The sequence below is a fragment of the Miniopterus schreibersii genome (genome assembly GCF_964146895.1).
Source record: "Miniopterus schreibersii genome assembly, chromosome: 8".
Classification (NCBI taxonomy): domain Eukaryota; kingdom Metazoa; phylum Chordata; class Mammalia; order Chiroptera; family Miniopteridae; genus Miniopterus; species Miniopterus schreibersii.
This window is the reverse complement of record NC_138109.1, coordinates 4,397,807-4,419,216: the sequence shown is the minus strand read 5'-3', so window position 1 is coordinate 4,419,216 and position 21,410 is coordinate 4,397,807. Positions and strand designations below refer to the sequence as shown.

Here is a 21,410-nt window from a genome sequence, read left to right as displayed (position 1 = left end):
CTTTATTTTTTTATTTTAAATATATCTTTATTGATTTCAGAAAGAGGAAAGGAGAGGGAGAGAGGTAGAAACATCAATGATGAGAGAGTCATTGATTGGCTGCAGCCCACAACCCGGGCATGTGCCCTGATCGGGAATCGAACCCTGATCGCCCGGATCCTAGATCGATGCTCAATCGCTGAGCCACGCCCGGCCGGGCTCTGGCATACTTTTAAAGTTTTAAAACGAATGACTGCGTCTTATTAAGTGCAAGCTACATATATATGTTCGCCACCCCAAACTCAAGCCAACTCTGCCGTCCCCCCCAGACTACAGTCAGGAAGAGGGAATTGTTAGGAGGATAGGATCACACCATCCACGGCATTAAAATGACCACATTCAGTTTTATTCCGACGTCTCAGAGGAAGGAGCCGAAGTGAAGAACCTAAACCGTCCTAACAAAACCCGCTGACATCAAGAAAAGAGGAAGGCGTTGGGAGTCGTTTAAGGAACGGCCATTTCTTGGGATAAAGTCACAGTCTGCTCGTCTCAGTCTGGGGACAGGACCGAGCAGACGGCCTTTGTCGTGAAGTCCGAGGCCTGCCGACCTCCCCGCCTCTTCCTGGCCTGCTTCACGCGTGATTTTGCCCTGTCGTGGTCTGTGGTGTTGACACTGTGCCCCGTGGCCCGGGTGCCCCGCACGCTGGCTTCACTTTGCGGGCCGAGCGTGGCCGGGGAGCCCCGCGAGGGCATCCGCCCGCCTCTCGGGGAATCGCTCGTTTTCGTTCGTCGCCCGATTTCGCGGTCGCGTGGATTGTTCTGGGTTTTTCAGGAAGGACCCCTCTTTGCGCCTCCCTCGGCTCCTTTCACTGGAGAACGCCCGTGGCCTTTACATTTGAATGACAACTTGGGGGGCCTAATATCCAACCCCCCAGAAGTTTGCAGGCAGCCTCGGCTGGCTGCCTTCCTGTGATTGTGTCGCCGCGGGGGGTCTGCAGTCCCCCTTCCCCTTCCTCCCTGTAGGTGACTGAAGAACAATTCTTCCCTGACCCTCAGGGATCAGAACTGGAACCAGAATACGCGTCGATGTCGGCCGTGTGGAAGCGGGGCTCCCCGGGCCCGCACCTCTGTGCTGTCTGCGGGTTTAGCTCCTCCTGGTTCCGGGGAAACTGACACAGATGTTTCTCTCCGCTAAACACACGTGGGGCGTGCGAAACACAGTTTATTCTTGTGTTATGATTTATTAATGACTGTGTTTTCCGTGCCAACCACTGAAAACCTCCTTCCGCCGCCCCGTGCGTCTCAGCGTCAGCCCGAGGGCTCCGGTGATCCGCGTGTTCGGCTCTCGGGCCGTCCCTCCGCCCGTCGCCGGCTTTGGCCGCGTTCCTGGCTTTGCCTGTGAGCCTGGCATCCCCGGGATTTTCTGTCTTCTCGCCCCCTGTCGGGTCCCCTGCGTCCCGCCTCCGGGGACTTTGCCGATGGGATTTCCAATGACGGTGTCGCGTGCCTCAGTTTCCCCCCTCGTTTTCGGCTCTGCTGGCTCGCCTCCCTTCTCAGCTCACCCGTTTTCTAAAATGCACCGTGGCGGTGTAGGTGTTCATCCCCACGCGGGGGTGTTTTTAGAGAGAGGGGAAGGCGGGGGGGGGGGGACACACGTGGTGTGAGAGAGACACGTGGCTCTCCGCCTCCCGCAGCCCCTCCCGGGGACCAAGGCGAAACCGGGGCGCGCGCCCGGCCCTGGAAGGGAACCGCTGGCCTTTCAGCAGGCGGGAGGACACCCGATGGGCCACAGCGGCCGGGCGCATCCCATCCCCCTAAAGCCACGCTCCCTTTCGGCTCTCCCTCCGTCCAATGCAGACGTGGCAGGTGTCCGTGGGTGCGACGCCCTCCCGGGTCGCGTCTGTTTGCATCAGACCGGGTTCTCTGTCTTTGCAGATACACCCCCGTCTTTTTGCGACCCCCCCCCCCCGTTCCTGTGCCTGCAGGGTGGCCTGGCTCCCGTTTTCCTTCTTGCTCAGGCTCGGCGGGGACAGCAGCTCCGCCCGCCTTCCCTGCGCCCGGCCCGGTGCGGGGACAGCTCCGTCACACCTGCGGGCCTCACTGGGCGCTGGCTGGCTCGTCTCCGCGGCCCAGGCTGCCGCGGGGGGCTCAGCGTGACTTTTTAAAAAAAATATTGTGGTCCAATATACATAACATAAAGTTTACCATTTTAACCATTTTTGAGTTACTGTTTAGTGGCATTAAGGGCATTCGCACGGTTGGGCAGCCGTCATCGGCTGTGTCCGGAACTTTTTCTTTCCTTTCTGAGTTTTCTGTATTGATTTGAGAGAGAGGGAGGGAGAAACACCGATGCGTCGACCCCCTGAGGGATGCGTCAGTGTTTGACTCTCCTGTGCGCCCTGAGCGGGGATTGAACCCGCGGCCTCGGGGCATGGAGTCGATGCTCCACCCGGCCGAGCCCCCGGCCGCCCGAGCTCCTTCATCCTCCGCCGCTGAAGCCCTGTGGCCGCCGTGAGACACCAGCTCCCGCCCGCGGCCACCCAGTCCCCGCCCGCGACAGCCTGTGAGCTGGACTCGTCCGGGAAGCTCCTGGAAGTGGAGCCTACAGGCGAACCTCCTGCCACCGGCTTATTTCCCTTAGCTTGTCCTCCCGGGGCGGCGACGTTGGAGCACGTGTCGCAATGTCCTTCCGCTTGGGTCATTTCTACTTTTTGGCTGTTACCAATAGAGCCGCTACGATCGCTCATGTATAAGTGTTTGCGTGGATGCTTTTGGGCAGATACGTAGGAGTGGAATTGCTGGATCCGATAGCACATGTGTGTTTGGCCCTGGCTGGCAGCTCAGTCGGTTAGAGTGTTGTCCCCTTACGCCAAGGTTGTGGGTTCGAGCCCCGGTCAGGGCACATAAGAGACTCAACCAATGAATGTGTAACTAAGTGGAACAACAAATAGTTGTTTCTCTCTCTCTCTCTCTCTCCCCCCTTCCTTTCTCTCTCTAAAATCAATAAGTAAAACAAAAAAATAAATAAATCTGTGTTTAACTTTTCGAGGACCCTCCAAACTGGTTTCCACGCCACAGCCTACCTGCCTTCCCGCTAGCGTGTGAGCGTTCCCGTATCCCCACGGGCTCGCCAACGCTTGCTGTCGTCTGTCGGTCTGGTCCTGGCCCTCCTGGTGGAGATGACGTCGTATCTCATCGTGGTTTTGATTTGCATTTCCCTAATGACTAACGACGTTGAGCAGCTTTTCATGCGCTTACTGGCCATTTGTGTATCTTCTTTGGAGAAAAAATTTCTCAAGTCCTTGGCTTATTAAAAAAAATACTTAATAGACCTTTTTAAAGAACAGCTTTAGATTTATAGAAAAATTGAGCAGAAAGTACCGAGAGTCCCCACATGCCCCCCACCCCCACAGTGTCTCCTGCTAACACCTTGCGTGGTTGTGGCCATTGTCACCGCTGATGAACCGGTCCTGGCACGTTGTTAACTCAAGTTCATAGTTCGCTTTAAGGTTCACTCTTTGTGCTCACAGTTCTGTGGTTTCTGGCAAACGCATAGCTTCGTGTACCCGCGGTTGCAGTGTCATCGGAAGAGCCCCAGTGCCCTAAACCCCTCTGTGCCCTGCCTGTCTGCCCCCCCAGCCCTTCACCGCTGGGCCCGGGCCGCTGCTGCTCCTTTCGATGCCTCCGTAGTCTTGTCTTGTCCAGAATGTCCTAGAGTTGAAATCCCCATCTAGATAGCCTGTATTACAGATCAGTTTCTTTCACTTAGAAATATGTGTTTAATGCCCCTCCATGTCCTTTTTGCCCATTTTAAAATTAGGACGTTAAGTTATTTTTTAATACCAATTTAGGGATCTCCAGGGACGTGGGTGGGAGGGAGGTGAGGCTGCCTCACGGACCCCGCCTGCCCTCCTGCCCTCATCCCGGGAACATCCTGGCAAAGGGCTGAGCCTGCCAGCTGCCCTGCCCTGCGAAGGCCACGCAGCACCCCCTCTCACGGCTGCACTGTCCCTGGCGGGCCTGCTGGTCCCCTTCCCTCGCCCTCCCTCTGTCCTCGGTGACCCTCCTTTGTGTCCCTTAGATGACCTCGTGGAGAAGAAGCCGTGTTCAGGGAGCTCCCCCCGTGTCTGCGAATGCCAGCCTGGCATGTTCTGTGCCACGTCAGCCACCAACTCCTGTGCCCGCTGCTCCCCCCACTCCGTCTGCCCCCCAGGGATGACTGTCAAGTTCCCAGGTAAGCCCCCCCACCCCCAGCCCAGGGCTGAGATCTGCGCCGATGCTGTACTGTCCCACCGGCCTCCAGATGACTTCCCACCTCCGCCTTCCTCCTTCCTGTGGGCAGATCGCAGCCCCTTTCACAGTGATGCCTTGGGTGCCCCAGGCCCCAGAGCCCCCTGCTGCCCCTTCCCCTCAGTGTCCCCGGCTCAGAGAGACCCTGGTGGCCCAAGGCCCAGGCCTGGCTTGGAAGAGGTCTTGGGATGGTGGAAGGCTCAGGGTAAAAGTTCTCGGATGTCCAATAAACAAGAAAGAAACCTCAAGTCCTTGTCCTGGGAGGTCCCTGGGAGGGGAGGGCTGGTTTCCCATTTCACAGTCGAGACCTCGGGAGTCAGAGGAGCGAGAGACTGGGCACCAGGCTCAAGACTGAGAAACTCGGCTCTTTTCCAACTCGCTGTGTGACCTCGGGCAACTTCCTTGTCTTCTCTGGGCTTCTAACTTTCTGATGTGCAAGGAGGGCCAGTGGCCAGAGAGGAGAAAAGGGCCACAGATCTGTGTAGGTGGCATGAGAATACCTTCCAGAAGGGAGGCAGGGGCAGAGGGCGGGCTTTAGAGACAGCCCAGAAGAGGTGCCACCACCATACAGGGGACACGGGGAGGGGCAAGATGGGATCAGAGGAAGCCGTGTCCACCGGGGAGGAAAGTGCCCGTGACCTGGCCCTTCTCCAACGTCCCATCCCCACCCCCTCTCTGCCAGTCTTCTCTCTTCCCTCCCTTCCCTTACAGACAGCCCATCCCCAAAGTCCCATAGATTTTGCCTCCCGATTCTCTCTCCTGCCCCACCCCCAGTTTCTCCCTAATGGCAGACAGCCAGAGCCTCCCCGCAAAACCAAACCAGGTTGTGCGTGTGTCTCCCTCTCACACACACCTGCCTGAAACATTCAGTGTCTTCCTATTGCTCTAATAATAAGGCGGTGATCCTTTGATAAAGGAGAACAGGTTTTTTAGGGGACTTTTTAAAAGCCTGTGTACTTGGGCCTTTCTAGGTTGCTGCTTTATTGGGCTCCAAGTCTGGGATATGTGAAGCAAAGAGAAAACCCAGGGGACTCTCCGCTGTGTCGCTCGAGGGTCCCAAGGCCCCTTGCCTGTCTGCCTTTTCTTTCCCACTTTTCAGGGTCCTTTAGCTGTGCCTAATGAGGGGGCAGGAGGAAGTGCACCCACCATCTTCCCAGAAGCAGGGTCTCGAGGGCGAGGTTTTTACCAGGACCCCACGTGCCGTGGCCCCTCGCTCCTCCAGCCCCAGCTCTTGGCACCAGCCCCCTCACTCTCTGGGCCCCACCTGGTCTATCCTCTTTCAGTTCCGTGGGTGGGCAGTGCTTTTCCCTTCTAGTCAGGCCTTCGCATATGCTGTTCCCTCTGTCTGGGACACCCTTCCCTCCCATTCACTCAGTTAACTCCTACTCAGCCTTGAGCTGGGTCCCACAAGACACTCCGCTAAGGGACACGCAGAAGCCCACCACCTGCAAGCGGGGCTGGATGGCGGAGTGGAAAGCGCTCTGGGCTGCACGTCAGCTACCTGGGGTTTCCTATAGCTTTGCGTCTGTGAGAGGGGCGTGTTCCCACCGCTCTCTGGGCCTCAGTCTCCCCATCTGTCAAATGCCTTGAGTTGAGTTGTTCCCACCAGGGCGCCTGGCCCAGCCGGGGCTGGCAGGCCCCGCTCAGTGGCTTTCCTGTGACTACCACACGGTGGCGCCAGAGTCCTCTCTTTGCCCGAGGCCATCCCAGTGGCCAGCCACGCGAGGCCACTGAGCACTTAAAATGTGTCCAGTGGCCTTGAGATGCTGTCAGTATAGAATATGCACTGGACTTCAGGTACTTAGTTCAAAAGGATGTTAAACATTTCGTTAATTATTTTTATATCGATTTCCTGATGACACGATATATTTAGGTCCAGTGAGTTAAATGAATATATTATTTGAATTCATTTCACGTTTCTTTTCCCTTTTTTTTGTCTTCCCCGAGGGTATTTTTTCCATTGCTTTCCGGAGAGAGCTGGGAGGGGGAGAGAGACAGTGATCGGTTGCCTCCCACTCTCGCACTGACCGGGGCCAGGGATCAAGCCTACAGCCGAGGTCCGTGCCCTTGGCCAGAATTGAACCTGGGACCCTTCAGTCCGTGGGCCGACGCTCTAACCACTGAGCAAGACTGGCCAGGGCTCTTTCTACTTTTTTAATGTGTCTCCTAGAAAATTTTAAATGGCCCGCGTGATTCACATAATCTCTGTTGGACGGAGCCTCTGGAAGCACTCCACCCTTTGGCTGCCCCACCTGGCTAACTTCTCAGTTCCCCTGTGGACCCTCCCACGGGGCAGCTCTCAGGGTCTCAGTCTCTCCAACTGGAAAAGGGGGAGTCGTTTCTGCTTTAGATTCAGCTCCTAGCTGAGCCCCTCACTAAGAGCTCACGTAGGCTCTCGTTCTTCGAGTCTACAAAGCTCCACGGGCAGACTGTGTTAGCTCCACTTTACAGGCGAGGAAATGGAAGTCCAGGGATGGCGGACAGATTGCTCAGGACCACAGAGCAGAGACTGTCCGGACTAGGGTTTGAATGTCACCCCCAGGTGTGGTCACCTACCACACTCAGGTACACAAGATGAGTCAGCATTGTTCATACCTATGCCCACCGAAACCTTCAGATCACATCCCACACGCGAGGGTCACTTTCTGAGTGATGGGGCAAGAGCCCACTGAGGAAAGGACATACTGTTTGTGGGCATTTGCTACACGTCACACCGTGTGATGGGCGCCTTAGGCACACTCTCCGTCGATGCCCACAGCAGCCTTGTGAAGACTGTATTACTATAATCATGAGACTCTTTCGGTTGCAAGTAACAAAATCTCAAATTTTTTGGCTCATGTAACTAAAAAGTCTGGGGATAGCTCTGGGTAGCTTCAGGCATAGCTGGATCCAGGAACTCTGTCTTTTCCCATCTCTCGTCTCTGCTCCCCTATGTTTAGGTACCAGCAGCTCCAGGTTTGCTCCTTCCCAACCCCAGTGGAAAGACAGCTTCTTCTTACATTTCCAACAACCAGACACAAGGCGTGGCTTGGGTCGTGTGCCCATCCCTGAGCCAGTAGCCTGGTCCCATGGCTGCTCTTGGAAGGGAAGGGGAAGCCAGTCCATCCCAGCCCCTAAGCACAGACACTGAGATGGGGAGAGTTCCTGGGAGAAAGAAGCTGCTTTACCCCAGGGGGAGTGGAGGCTGGGCAGGTGCAAACACCAGGTGGCCACTGGGTTTCTCAGGCGCCCACCTGGGACTCTGGTTTATGGGGGTAAAAGTCTGATCCTGGAGTCTTCAGGCTCCTCAGTACCAAGTCTGAAGGCATTGTGGCCCCTGCAGGCACAGCGGAGAGCGACACCGTCTGTGAGCCACCTTCCCCAGGGACCAGCCCGGACTGTGGCACCAGCCCAGAGGACTGCAAGGCGCCTGCCAGGTGACTCCCTGCCCTTCCCCTCCAGCTGACCTTAGTGTGGGGCTGTCTCACCTGACAGGTTGCCTGGACCATAGCTGGGCTGGGGGTACAGGTGGGATTCAGCACAAGGTGTCAGGGCTCCGGGGTGCCTCTCTGCCAACCCTTCAAGTCACTTGAGGCCCTATTGTGTGCCCTGCCTGCCCTGATTGCACAGGAGAACCAGAAGGCCTAGAAAATACAGCCCTTGCTCCCTGGCTGTGGGCAGAGGGTCTGGGGGCGCCTTCGCTATGGGAATGGTTGTCCCCCAGCACAGGCGTCCCTCACCCCCTCGGCAGAACTGCCCATTCCATCTCTGGGTTTCTTCCCAGTGGCACCACACCCCAGGCCAAGCTCATCCTGACCGCAGCGGGCTCCGACGCCAGGACCTCGCTTCTTGGAAGGGCCACTCCCCTCGCTCCAGGAGATGAGTCGGAAATGATGAGGGCCCCCAACTCTCCCTCCTCTGTGGGGAAGCCAAGTCCGGGTCCAGGTAATTTCTCTAGAGGAGCTACAGGCTGTTTCCCACGGCAACGGTGTCTGATTGGTGGGTGATCTGTGGGGGGGGGCTCAGGGCAGGCGGGCACTGAGCTGTGGTCCTTCCCAGTGGGGGGAGAAGAGAGACTGAAAGCGTCAAGGGCCAGAGTAGATCATGGAAGCCCTCACTCATTTAACACCAGTTTTGGGGGCCTCCTGTGTGCCAGACTCTGAGACAGGCACTGCTGCTTGTGACGGAGCAGGTGGCCTCTGCAGGTGTCGATCTGATGCTCTCCTGGCTCCCACGGCGATGGGCTGGCCATGCCCCTGTGTATTATTAAATAGCCTTCCATCGTATAGGTTCGCCTCACTGCTGATCCAGACAGTCTCTGGATATTTGGATTGTTTCCACTTTTTCGCTATAATGAAAGGCGAATCTTTGTTGGAATGTATTTTTCATTTCTCTTGAGTTTTTTTTTTTTTTAATTGATTTACAGGACTTGTTATAATTCTGGGTTTTGAGCCCTTTGTCCTATAGTTGTGCTCCCCCGTGGCTCACCTTCTCAGTCTCCCCGGGGTCTTTCCATGAAGAGATGCTCTTAGTCCTAATGCGGTCAGACTGACTCATCTCCTTTGTGACCGGTGCTTTTTATGTCCTGCTTTGTAAGCCTCTTCCTCCCCTGAAGTCGGAAGACGTCCCACATTTCTTGCCTGGGATCAGCACTGTTTCCCCTTGCATGCTTGGCTCTGCCATCTAGCTTGGCTCGTGTGTGCCGTGCGAGGCAGTGGTCATGTTAAAAGTGTCCACGCGGACACCCAGCTGAACCACCACACTGATCAGACACGCCGTCCTTCCCCTCGCCTTTGCGTGCCAGCTTTGTGGAGGTCGGGCGCCCGTGTCTGCGGGTATGGTTCGGGCCTTTGTATCCTGTCCCATGCGTCTTGTCTCTTCTGCGCAAATGCCATGCTGCCTTAATCCCTGTGGTTTTTCAATAAGTCTTTGTGGATGGTCGAGCCGCCTCTTCAACTTTGTTCGTCAGCCGTGCGTTGACCATTCTAGTAATTCGCTTTTCCACATACATGTTAGAATCAGCATTTCAAATTGCACAGAATGTCCCATTGGGATTTTGGTTGGGGTTGCACTGAAGCTGGAGATCAGGTTGGAGAGGCTCCCCTGTGACGGTGTTGAGCGTAAGGCACAGCCCTGCATTTATCCAGGCCTCCTTTAAATTCTCCCAATAGTGCTTTGCCATTTTCTATGTAGAGATATTTACATCTTTTTGTTAAATTTCTAGGTATTTGATATTTCCAGTGATGATGCCGATGGTCTTTTTCAATACATCATGTTCTAACTCTTTTTGAACCATGTGAACTTGCTAATATTTAACCTATCAAAACAGCAATTTCATGTGATTCAACCCAAATATAGACATTTCATTGATCCCGATATAGTAACATTGTATTTAACCTCCTTGCTAATTCACTTATTAGTTCCAGTAATGATCTGCAGATTCGTTGGGATTATCTGTGTACGCAGTGATATCATCTGTCTGTAACAGATTGATAGCTTCCTTTCTCAATCTTACCACCTTTCTTTCTTTTTCTTGTCTTATTGCATTGCCTAGGATCCCTGTACCATGCTGGATAGAGGGTGTGATAGCAGGCACCCTTGCCTCATGGCTGATCTCAAAGGAAAAGTGGCTACCAAGGTTTTGAGGAGGGCAGTGGAATAGCAGTGAGCGTGGAGTGAGGGCTCTGGCATAGTGCAAATGGTGGATCGTGGAGGGGGAACCGAAAGAATAGGGGAGCTCAGAACTCTTCTCCTGTGTGGCCTTAGACACATTCCTTCCCTCTCTGAGCCTCATGTCTCCCTCTGGAGGGTGGAAATGACGTGTGCAGTTAGGGAGCTGGGGCAGAGGGCGCTTCAGTGATTGTGAGGAGGTGAGGCCTCTGCCAAGGTGACCTGGACTGGACTGTCTTTGTTTCTTTTCTTAGGGCTGTCCCCACAGCACCTGTGCCCGCTGGGGTCCAGCGACTGCAGGAAGCAATGTGAGCAGGACTACTACTTGGACAGGGATGGGCGCTGCACAGCCTGCGTGAGCTGTTCAGGAGGTAAGAGCCTATCTTTCCTCCAGGGGCTCCTTCCAGGGACTGGGGGGTTGGGGTCTTGCAGGAGAGATTGAGAAGCAGCTGGGGGTAGGGAGTCCAGAGTTTGATCTTGGACTGCTCAGCCCTCGGGGTCCTGGTTCAGCTCTCCGGTGTTTTGAGCTGTCAGCTTCTAGTGACTCCCAATCACGGTTGTGGGTTTTTAAAATTTTTGTAGAAAAGCAAGCAAGAACTTATTGACCTCAGCAAAAACACACTTAGGACAGTGAAGCAAGGAAGGGCACAGAAGCAGCAGCAGGAGAGCCTAGGCCGGGCTGCGTTGGCTCCCTGTGGAGTCAGAGAAAAGGGGGCCTTGGAGACAGCTTCAAGGGGTTCGCCCAGGATGAGCTGCCGCTGACCGCTGCTCCCCTGGTTGCGGGTCTCGTGGGGTCCCTTGGAGTTTAAGAGATATGTGCCTGTGGGGGGAGGAGAGGGGAAAGGGAACGGCACGGCTGTGCTCCCTGGAGGGAGGGCCACAGTTGTGGGTTTCGATGGCAGCGACCTCTTCTCAGAGAGCTTCTGTTCACCCACTCTCTCCTGCAAGAAAACATTTGTCAGTCACCTCCCTGTTCCAAATGTGTCTCATTACGCCCAGGAGATATGTTCTTACCAAGCAAGTCACATTTGTCTCATCTCTTGGGGCAGTGGCTCTATTTTCACCTACACAGAGCATGCAAAATACCTCCAGACGTACACAAGTGCATTATTATATCTCTTCTTTTATAAAACCTGTGACACTTTATTTTTTGATTTTGGGAAAAAACCTTTTTTTATCCTGAAAATTTCAAACCTGTTCAGAAGTAGAGGGAATCAGGAATCATGATGGACTATCACCCAGTTTCAAAGACTCGTCGAGTCGTGGTCAGTCTTGGTTCATCTGTTCCCATGCCCAGTCACCCCGTCTCTAGATTCCTTCACCGCTTTATTGAGATATAGTTGATATATAATAAAACACACATGTTTAAAGTGTGCAGTTTGGTGAGCTTTGACGTATGTGTGCATCTGCAAAACCACCACCATAGTCAAGGTAATAAACTATCCGTCCCCCCCCCCCAAAGCTTCCTCAAGCTCCTATCTCCCTCCCCCACCCCTCACCCCCACCCGCACTCCCAAGCCCAGGCAGTCATTCTGCTTCCTGTCACTGTGGAATAGGCTGCATTTTCTAGCATCTTCTGTCAACAGAATCATGCAGCGTGTGCTCCTTCCTCGTCTGCCTTCTTTCGCTTAGCACGATTATTTTGCAGGTGCCAGAGACCAGCTCGATGGAAAAGTCAGCTGAGCATTTGCTCCGGGGGGGATGCACCTCTGCCCCCCCCAGCCCTTGCCATCCCTGATCCTTCCTGATGACCTTTCTCTGTGTCCCTTAGATGACCTCGTGGAGAAGACACCTTGCACGTGGAACTCCTCCCGCGTCTGCGAATGTCGGCCTGGCATGTTCTGTGTCACGTCAGCTACTAACACCTGTGCCCGCTGCGTCACCTGCCCTGCTGCCCCACCGGAGATGGTCACCAACGTCCAGGGTAAGGAGTCTGCACCGCTGACCAAAGGGCTGAAGTCTGTGCCCTGTAGCTGCGTGTCTCCCACCCCCACGGGGCAAATGACCTTCAACCCCAGCTGTTAACCAGGTCAGGTTTGGGCTTTGTGTTTTCTTTGCCTAGTTAGATCCAGTGAGTGGCATGAAAAACAAATTTGTCATTTCGGTAAGAGTTTCTGATGATATTTTTTTTAAAGTTCTGGCTGAAATTGTTGGGCTGGTAAAATCTTGACTTGTTTGCAAGGTCATTTTGTTGACTCAAGATAAGTGAACATAAAGTTTGCTAAGAGGCCTCCAATCAAGCTGGTGGACACTGGCGAGAGGGCAGAAAAGCCTAAACCTCGACTGCGAGAAACAAAACAAAGCAGGTTCATGAGCCGCGGAGGGATTTCAACACATTTCTAGAAAGCAGAAAACAGATGGGCGGGTGGCGACCAGTGAAGCCAGGTGGAGGGAAGCTCACCCTAGAATTCACTCCCTGAGGGCTGAGGGGTAACATGCTCATAAGCCCCCCAAGGGGCCCTGGCCTCAGAGCAGGCGAGCAAATTGAAGGGCGGGTGTGAGATGGAGAATTGCGAAGGGTAACTTCCTTTTGAAAATAAAATTTAAAAACGTCCGTAACCAGCGTGAATAGGTGGTGCCTGGGTCAAGATAATCAACTTTTTGGCTAAAGACGCTCAGGGGGTCCCACAGGAAGCCAGGGCTGGCCGTGTGGCACTGCCACTCTGGTGTGACGCCTCCTCGTGTATCTGGGGTAGGCCCTGGCTGTCGGCTGTCGCCGCCGTCACTGAGGTGAGGCCGCGGGCTCACGCACCCCCCGCAGGCCGAGCGCCCAGGGAGACCTGCTGCTCCGGGAAGAGGCCCACTGCAAAGAGGGCACCCTAACTCCAGCAGGAGAAACGCCGCCGGCTACTGGAACATTCAGCGTAGTCCTTTTTAAATAATACGAGTGAGCAGCAAAGATCTTCAGGCTTCAGGGAACACCAGAGGAAAACAAGATTCACAAACAGGAAAACTGACTACAACTGAAGCAACGGCAGTAGGAGAGAACTTGAAAAAATGCAAGCGTGTCCACAGAAACTGTCAGGAAGCTGTTACAGCCACAAAGTGAGAACAGAATGCTGTGAAAAAGGAACAGTAAAAGACCAGAGGGCAAGAGACGGCTTTTAGAAAGTGTGCTTGTTGTCAGTGGGTTGCCTCTCAGCTCCCAGTGCACCCTCAGGACCTGCTCTGCTCTAAGGGTTGGCCTCTTCCGGCATTTCTCCCGGGAGCATGATGTTCAGCTTTGCCAGTAGAGGGCGCTGGGGGCCATTGGGGAGGAAAGAGAGGGCTCTGGGCTGCATTTCCTTTTTGCTGCTCCTGCTGCAGCACAGTCTGTCACCAGGACGTGTGGATGGGGCCATCAGGTGGTGCCCTTCCCCAGTTGTAGGCAGTCCCTTGGGGACCTCACAGCCGCAGCGTAGGCCTGGTGACCCCCGTAGTGTGGCCTTCCCAACAGGGACATGGGCACGCTCCAGGCCTCGGGTCAACAGGGGTGCTGTAATCCCCTCTGTGCACCCTCTACCAGCCGTGGGTCATCTTGCAGCCCTTCCCAACGTCGTCATGGGGTGCTCCAGGTCTTGTTCTCACAGTGGTGCCCCAAATTTCCCTGTATACCTGGCCTTAAAAATATGAGACTTCAGAATGAAAGTATCTACTAAAGGCAAAACATGAGTGAAAACTGCCCATGCCTAGACGTAATAGATATACCTGTTTACTTATTTACTTACTAAATTTTCAATCACAGTTGACATACAATATTATATCGGTTTCACGTGTACAACACAGTGATTAGCCATTTATGTAACTTACAAAATGATCACCTTGATAAGTCTAGTGCTCACCTGACACCATTCACAAAGTGAGAACAGAATGCTATGAAAAAGGAACAGTAAAAGAACAGAGGCCAAGAGATGGCTTTTAGAAATATTATGGACTATATTCCCTGTGCTGTACTTCACATCCCCATGACTTTTTATAAGTGGAGATTTATGCTTCTTAAACTCTCTCCCTTTTTCACCCAGCCGCCAAACTCCCCTCCCATCTGGCAACCGTCAGCTTGTTCTCTGCATCTATGAGTTTGTTTCTGTTTTGTATGTTCATTTATTTTGTTTTTTTAGATTCCACATATAAGTCAAATCATATGGTATTTGCCTTTCTCTGACTTATTTCACTTAGCATAATCCCCTCTAGGTCCATCCATGTTGTTGCAAATGGCAAGATTTCATTCCTTTTTATGGCTGAGTAATATTCCATTGTATAGATGCACCACAGTTTCTTTATCCATTTGTCTATCGATGGACACTTAGGTTGCTCACCCCCCGCAGCACAGTCTCCTCATGGCAGTGGTGGGGCACAGAAAGGGGGTGAGTGGAAGAACAGATGCCTCTTAAGGCCCAGGCTGGGAATGGGCACACGGTCACTTCCACCCCTCCACTGACCAGACAAGTCATACAGCCCAGTTCAGGCACCGGTGGGGCCGGGACACAGACAGACACCTGCCTCGACTTGGAGGAGCTGCAGAGTCACCTGGAGAAGGGCGTTGATGTGGGGCAGGGTGAGGAGTTGGACTTATAGTACAATCTATGATGCCAATCCCAACCCATCGCTAATTAAAATCATTTCTTTGGGGAGAAAGACTTGATGTTTCCTTTATTTTTATTGTTGACACTATTACAGATGTCTCCATTTAAGACCTGATTTTTAAAACAGCTTTATTGAGGTACAATTCCTATGCCATAAAATCGATTCATTTTGAGTGTACAATGCCGTGATTTTTATGAAATTTACAAATTGTGAGACTATCGCCGCTGTAAAAATAAATAAATAAACGGAGCGAGTTTAAAATGGGGTCAGAGCCACCATCCCAGAGAAAATGCCTTGCATGTTTTATGCCTCAAACCTTTGGAATGTTAGAACTGGGCAAATTAACCTTTGGACTGGGCCTAAGCAACCTTGTGTTCCAAAGAACTGCTGGCAAAGATGACAAGAGGGCAGATATGACTACCGGCCGGGCTGATGACAGGGCAGAAAATGGAAACCTTTCTTTAGAGTTACCATCACTGCCTTGCTTCGTCTGCCCCCCCAGAGGCGCCTTCCTCTGCTGATGTAATGAATATTCTACTGATGTAATAATCCTTCTGCTGATGTTGCTGCTCCCCTGCCCCGGCTCACGCACATCCCCTCCTTTGCTTCCTAGCTGAACACTGTTCGGGCTTCTGCCCGAATCGGTTCTTCCCGAGTAGCTGTTCTTTGGACCTCAAATAAACGCTCGCTGCCTCCCACTTTGGCCTTTTATTTTTAGGTTAACACCATGATCTGTGAAACCTCGAGCCCGCCAGTAGTCACCCCCTGCCCATCCCCAGCTCGGAGACTACTAACCCGTCCCCTAGGTTAGAGCTTTAGGGACATTTTAGACTATTCTTCTGCGTCGGTTCCTTTCCCTGGACATAGCACATGCGAGACTCATCCATGCTATGGCATATGCTAACGCTTTGTTCCTTTTACTGCCGAACAATATTCCAATGAGCAGAAATATTGCATTTTGTTTGTCCCTTTACCAGCTGATGGACATTTAGGCTGCTTCCACTTCTTTGGCTGCTATGAAAAATGTGCCCTGCAAGAGGCGTACACGGGACCTGAGTGTATTCACGTGGCCACACCCCGGCCTCTCTGGGCCTCCTCCAACCCCTCCAGTGTGCTCTCCTCTCTCCCCACCTCTGGGCCTCCCACCTTCTGTTTCCTCTGCTTAGATACCCCACCCTCACATCCCAGCAATCCCCTCCTTGCCGAAGCCTCCCTGTTCAGGCGAGGTGGAGTCCCCTGTTTTGGGGACTTCACATGCCCTCGTGTGACACCTGAGTCACGCCTGTGAGCCCCAACAGCCTGTGATTTCCCGAGGGTGGGGATCTTGTGTATTTTACTCATTGCTATATCCCAGCTCCCAGCACAATCCCCAGTACACAGTAGGTGCTCGATAAAGAATTATTGCATGGAAGGAGGGAGGGAGGGAGGGAGGGAGGGAGGGAGGGAGGGAGGGAGGGAGGGAGGAAAGGAGGAGACAGAGCCAGGACACAAACCTGCCCAGCAGCAGCGTCCTTCTGGCCCTGCTGAGCTGCCTCCCTGGAGGTCACCAGTCCCTGCTGGGTAAGGCGCCTTGACGCTGACTCTTAAGACCACTCTTTGCAGGTAAAGCTGAGAGGGACACCAGCCATGAGCCCCCTCACCCAGGGACCCACCTTAACTGCAGCACCAACCCAGAGGACAGCGAAGCACCTGCCAGGTAACTCCACGGCCCCTTCTGGGGGGACTGGATGGGGGTGGGGGTGGGGCCCGGGCTGGGTCTCTGTGCCAAGCCTGCAAGTCATTTTGGAGAATTTGTGCCCGGCTCCTGCTGGCACCGAGCCAGGAACCCTGAAATGCAGCCCCTGTCCTCGGAGCGCCTGGGGCCCCGGCCTCGGCTACGCGACCTCCAGGGAAAGGAAGTATTCGCGAGCACACACCTCCCTTCTAACATCTCATCAGTCTCACCTCTGGCTTCTCTGCCCACAGCACCAGCCCCGCCCGGATCTCCCTGGCAGACTTCCCTGCCCATAAGGGGCATGCAGGGGCCGCCACCCACGCCCAGGGGGACGCCTCCCTCTCAACAAGTGCTCCCACCCCGTTCTCATCCACGGGGCGACCCACCCTGGTCTCAGGTAATGATCACCCCCCAGGATGCGGGGCCTCCCTCCCGAGTGAGCAGAAGAAGGGAGGCTTCTCCTCAGTTTCTGGCACCCACTGGGTGGGGGGACCGAGGTGGACCCTGGGTTTCCGGCTTCTTGGGCTGGGGCTGGGGCTGGGGCTCTGTCACTTGCTGGCGATTGTTTCTCAGTTCTTGTGAGTAGGGGTTTCATTCAGAGCTTCCTCCCCGGGGCCCCGGTTTGCCACTCAGAAAGGATCTGGTGAATGACTTTATGACCTTGACCGGTCGCTTAATGCCTCTGCGCCCCAGTTTGCCCCGCGGGATGGCATGTAGCGCAGGGCAGCCTGCAGCCCCCGGCTCAGCCCAGCTCCTCGCAGACGGTCGCTCTGAGCGGCGTTCCGGGCCTGCAGTTCCAGGACCGGGCACTAGGCGGCGGCGGCTCTCAGGCCGCGGTTCTGGGCGCCGGATGGTCTTGAACTCGCAGCATCAGCAACTTGCTAGAAAAACAAATCATCCTGGGCCCCACCCAAGCCCTGCAGAATCCGCATCTGCATCTTAACACGGTCCCCAGGACACTCCTCTGCACATTAAAGTCTGAGAAGTGCTTATCTGGCACAGACTACTTTTTAGCGTCTAAAAAATGCACTAAAAGGAGGCAAGTTAAGCACTAAGTTAAAAAGAAATATACCCAGGTAGCGGGTTCAGTGTGTGGCTGCTGGAGTCCTCCTGGCCCAGCCTGAACTGAGATTCTGCCATTTGCCCTCAGGGTGACCTTGACCGAGTTACCTAACCCTTGAGAGCCTGTTTCCCTCTTTTGTAAAATGAAGATGGCAGTGGTGCCCACGGCACAGGGCGGAGTGCGTTTATGCGAGGGATAGACCCCGTGCCTGCTCATGGAGCTTCTGGTCCAGAGGGGACGCACCTCTCACATGGCCCCCCTCCGCAGTCCCCAGACTTTGTCCTTTTGGACTCCATTCCTTCTTTGTTCTGGCCCCTGACTCCTCAATCTCCCACCCTCTGGAATGGTTTGCTTTTTGCTCCACTATTAAGGCTGTCCCGATGGGTTTCCTGGAGCCAAGTGAGGGAGGCAGGTGGGTAAGGGCTGGACCAGGTACAGTGTCTGGTTTTCAGTCCGGGATTGCGAGAGGACCAGGTCCTGGCAGCCCCGTGGAGACGGGCCAGGGCTGTCCAGCGCAGCGCCCTATAGTGGACTTTGGGGCAGAGAGTGCAGGGCCGCCTCTGTGTTCCAGGGCCTGTGTTCCTCTGGGCGCTCGCAGTGCTGGTGGTGCTCATCGGCTCCAGCTCCTTCCTCCTGTGCCACTGGAGGGCGTGCTGGAAATGGATTCGCCAGAGTGAGTGGGGTGTCCGTGGGGCATCGGGGAGGGGGGTGCTCTGTGCTGCCTGGCCTGGGGCCCTGCCCTGCCCCCCGAGGCTCTCTGAGGCTGCATCTCCAGTCCTCCTTCTGATGTCATTTCAGAGCTCCACCTTTGCTACCCGGTCCAGACCTTCCGGACCATGCCTGAGCCTGTGGGTAAGTGGTCAGATGTCGGGAGGGGCTGCTTGAGCTGCAAGGACACACAGCAGCACTGGGCCCTGGGTTTCGGACTCTTTCTGGATGGCTCCCACAAGCTGCGCCTCTACTGTAATGGGAACATCATGTGGGTGGAAACTGTGCCGTGCCCTGTGCAGCTTTTGAGTGGAGTTACTGGCATGAAGCTTTACAAACCCGCTAAACCTTTCATTCCTTTCTCCACAGGCCCCCAGGAGCTGGGGCCTGTTAAGCGCGTGTGGAGCCCCTATAGCTGTGCAGGGGAAACGGTGGCTGCTATTTGCTGGCCAGCTTGTGTCTGGGGCCTTGCTCCTCACTAGGAATCCCAGGCCTGCCTTAGTTTTAGGTTGTTCTGAACCCTTCCCTGGTCCTTGCTCTCTGACCCCTTCAGGGAGCCTTCCGGAGCCCCGGGCCCGCCCCACTCACCCAGGCAGCAGATCTCCTCCAGCTCTTACCTGGTTGGGGGTCGGGCATGTTCCCAGACCCTTTTGCCCAGTGTCCCCTCTCCTATGCAGCCCCTTTCAGGGCAGGGAAAGGTCTTCTGCACACTGTGTGTGCTGGGCCCTGACCACAGAGGAGGGAGTGAATGTGAATGGCCTGAGCTCCCCTTTCTGTTTCAGGGCAGTCTCCCTCTCCTAGGGGGTCTCCTCACCCAGGAGTCCCAGGGGAGATAGGTGATGATTTTCTCTCTGTAAGGAGGGGATAACTGGTCCAGGACCACACATCCCAAGTGCCACTGCAAGGTTCCTTCCTCGTCCTTGAGGTTGCTGTTCTGTTCATAAAGGGCTCAGTGTTGTCCCCTCTGTCTTTCGGCACTAGCCCCCCCCCCAAGCTTTGTCCGCCCCATGCCCACCCAGAGCCCAGTGGTCGGCCCCAGGCCAGGTCCTGGCCCCCTTACCCCCATCCCCCCTGGACCCTTGGAGAGCCCTGCTGGGTGTAGCCCGCCTTTTGACCTGGGCATGAAAGCACAGTCCGCTGGGGCATGTTTTGAATTTGATGAGTTTCACAAGCAGGTGCTCGTCCCCTCTCCGCAAGGGGGGTTTTCGTGTTTTGGCAGTTTCAAGCCTTTTTCCATGAGCTGTCAGGCTCCGTGTCTCACTGAAACCCGGGTCTGCTTTCTTGACATTTTTCTAGTATTAGAATTTCCATTGCCGTCAGTTTATTTTTTTTCTTCGAACCTTTGTGATAGCAGTTTTGTCACACACAGAAAAAAAAGAAAGAAAAAAAGCACCTTCTCTTAAGAAGCCTGACCTACAAGGAACCCTGAGTCCTGACACGCAGTGGTGGCCCGGTCTGGCCCGCCAGCTTCCAGTGGGTGCCCGGGGGTCTGGGTCCCCAGGCCTGAGGCGGAAGGGAGGTGAGGCCAGGATCAGCACGCAGGGCACAGGGTGAGAGCAGGCTGAGCAGGGTGGGTGCCCTGTGCCCTCCGGACTGAGCTGCAGGTGCTGCAGGAGAGAAGGGACATTCACTCACTTGTCCGCTCACCCATATATTCAAACCGTGTCCCTGGGCGATTCCGAGAGGCTCTGCGCCGGGTACAGAAACTGTCCTCGCTCTCCTGAGCTTTCAGACCAGTGCCAGGCGCCCGAAGGGACGAAAGGCTGGCAGGATGGGAATGTGCGCCCAGCTGCGGGGCTGGGGGCGCAGTTGGTGCCTGAAGGAGCACATTGAGACCCGGGCAGGTGCCCGTTAGATGCTCGCCAATCAGCTTTTGAGGGGTTTGACCTGTGGCATGTGTCCCGCGTGAGGGGTTGGCGAAGCACACGCGCGATCTCCTTTCACCTCCCGCCCCAGGGTCCTCTCGAGGCGCCCACGGCCGTTATTCCCGTTTCACAGATGAGGGGCCAGGGGCCCAGGAAGGTGAGGGAACGTGTTTGAGGCCACGTGGTTAAAAGCAGGGCGACCGGGATTCTGTCGTCGTTGGTGGTGAGATTTTTGTAAAAAGGGCCTCACACCCTGGCACTATTGCCGTTTGGGACGGGGCTGTCCTGGGCATTGGAAGGTTGGCCAGTTTCCCTGGGCCCACTGGATACTAGTGTCACCCCCCAGCTGTGACAACCAAAAATGTCTCCAGATACTGCCAAGTGTCCCCTGGTGGGGAAGATCATGCCTGGTTGAGAAACACTGATTAAAATTCTTTTAATCTTTCATTGTAATGGACACTAAAACCGTTACTTGATCAGTTTATCCAGGCAAGTCTACCTTGGAGGAAATTTTGTGTTGCTTGGAAATAATTTTGAACTTACAGAAAAGTCACAAACACAGTCCAGAGATTTTCCCGGGACCACCTGAGAGTGAGTTACTGACGTAACGCCCATCATCTCTGACGCTTCGAGTGCGTTTCATACAAATTAGGCATATTTTTACACAACCGTAGTAAAACCACCAAAACCAGAGGATTCGTTCTGAACCCTTTCCCCCAGCGAAGCCTCGGCCCCCTTCTGGTTTCTCCATCCGCCGGGCGGCGCGTGTTCCGGCCAGGAGCCCGGTTCAGAGCCTCGTGCGGGTTTGGCCGTTACGTCTCCCGCCGTGGTTCCGGGTCCGTTCCGCCTCTTTCTCTCCCTCATGACCTGAGACTCCACCCGTGACTCTATAGATGTCCCCAACCCTGGCTTTGACTGATGCGTCCTCGCTACTGGGCTTGGGCGGTGCGTCGGGTGGGAAGAGCCCGGGCGGGACGCCGAGCTCGCCTCGGTGGGCCTGTCCTCCGGGGCTCCTTTGGTCCCCTGGCGGGTGGTCGCGGCGAGCGCTTGATCGAGGTGGTGCCTGCCGGGCTCGGCTCTTGTCTCCATGGTGACCGCTAAGCCCTTTGAGGGGAGCTCCTTGGAGGCCGTGCAAAGGGCCTGCGCCCCGTGGACTTTCCTCTCCTTCTCTTACGCTCTGCCGTCTGACTCACGCGTTCCTGCTTTATTCTGCTGTGACTGTTGTTCCACAGTGTCCCCGGCTGGGTCAGCGGGGCCACTCCAAGCTGCTGGCCGTGTCCCTTTGGCCCCGTTCTTTGTGTTGGGAACACTTCTTCCCTCGAAGGTGTTCCCAGCTTAGCTTGAACTTTCCTGCCCCCGCCTTGGAGTCCGCCCGCTCTCCAGGGAGCCCGGGATTTGAATGGGCGCGTGCCTGTTGCCAGATCCCGGCTGAATCCGGGCCAGACCCTTTCCTTGGGTCTGTTCTGATTCTCACCGCAGCTGGGACCTCAGGCCGGAGGTGTGGGACTGAACGGAAGAGGGGCGGGCCTGAGTGACGACGGTCCTGAGTCAGAGCACGTGCTCAGCTACCGGGGCCCTC

General features: G+C 55.0%; 1 protein-coding gene across 1 annotated transcript in view; it reads left to right on the top strand.

The window, feature by feature from the left end:
• The window catches only part of TNFRSF8 (TNF receptor superfamily member 8), a gene marked incomplete at its 5' end in the record, with an annotated part of 50,001 nt that overhangs the window by 18,554 nt on the left and 10,037 nt on the right, over positions 1-21,410 (top strand). Inside the window, 9 exons of the mRNA XM_081144340.1 lie at positions 4,061-4,213; positions 7,592-7,685; positions 8,033-8,193; positions 10,173-10,289; positions 11,690-11,842; positions 16,063-16,177; positions 16,447-16,592; positions 17,830-17,931; positions 18,057-18,110. Coding sequence (XP_081000466.1) covers positions 4,061-4,213; positions 7,592-7,685; positions 8,033-8,193; positions 10,173-10,289; positions 11,690-11,842; positions 16,063-16,177; positions 16,447-16,592; positions 17,830-17,931; positions 18,057-18,110 — 1,095 coding nt within the window. The remainder of the gene's footprint in view (positions 1-4,060; positions 4,214-7,591; positions 7,686-8,032; positions 8,194-10,172; positions 10,290-11,689; positions 11,843-16,062; positions 16,178-16,446; positions 16,593-17,829; positions 17,932-18,056; positions 18,111-21,410) is intronic.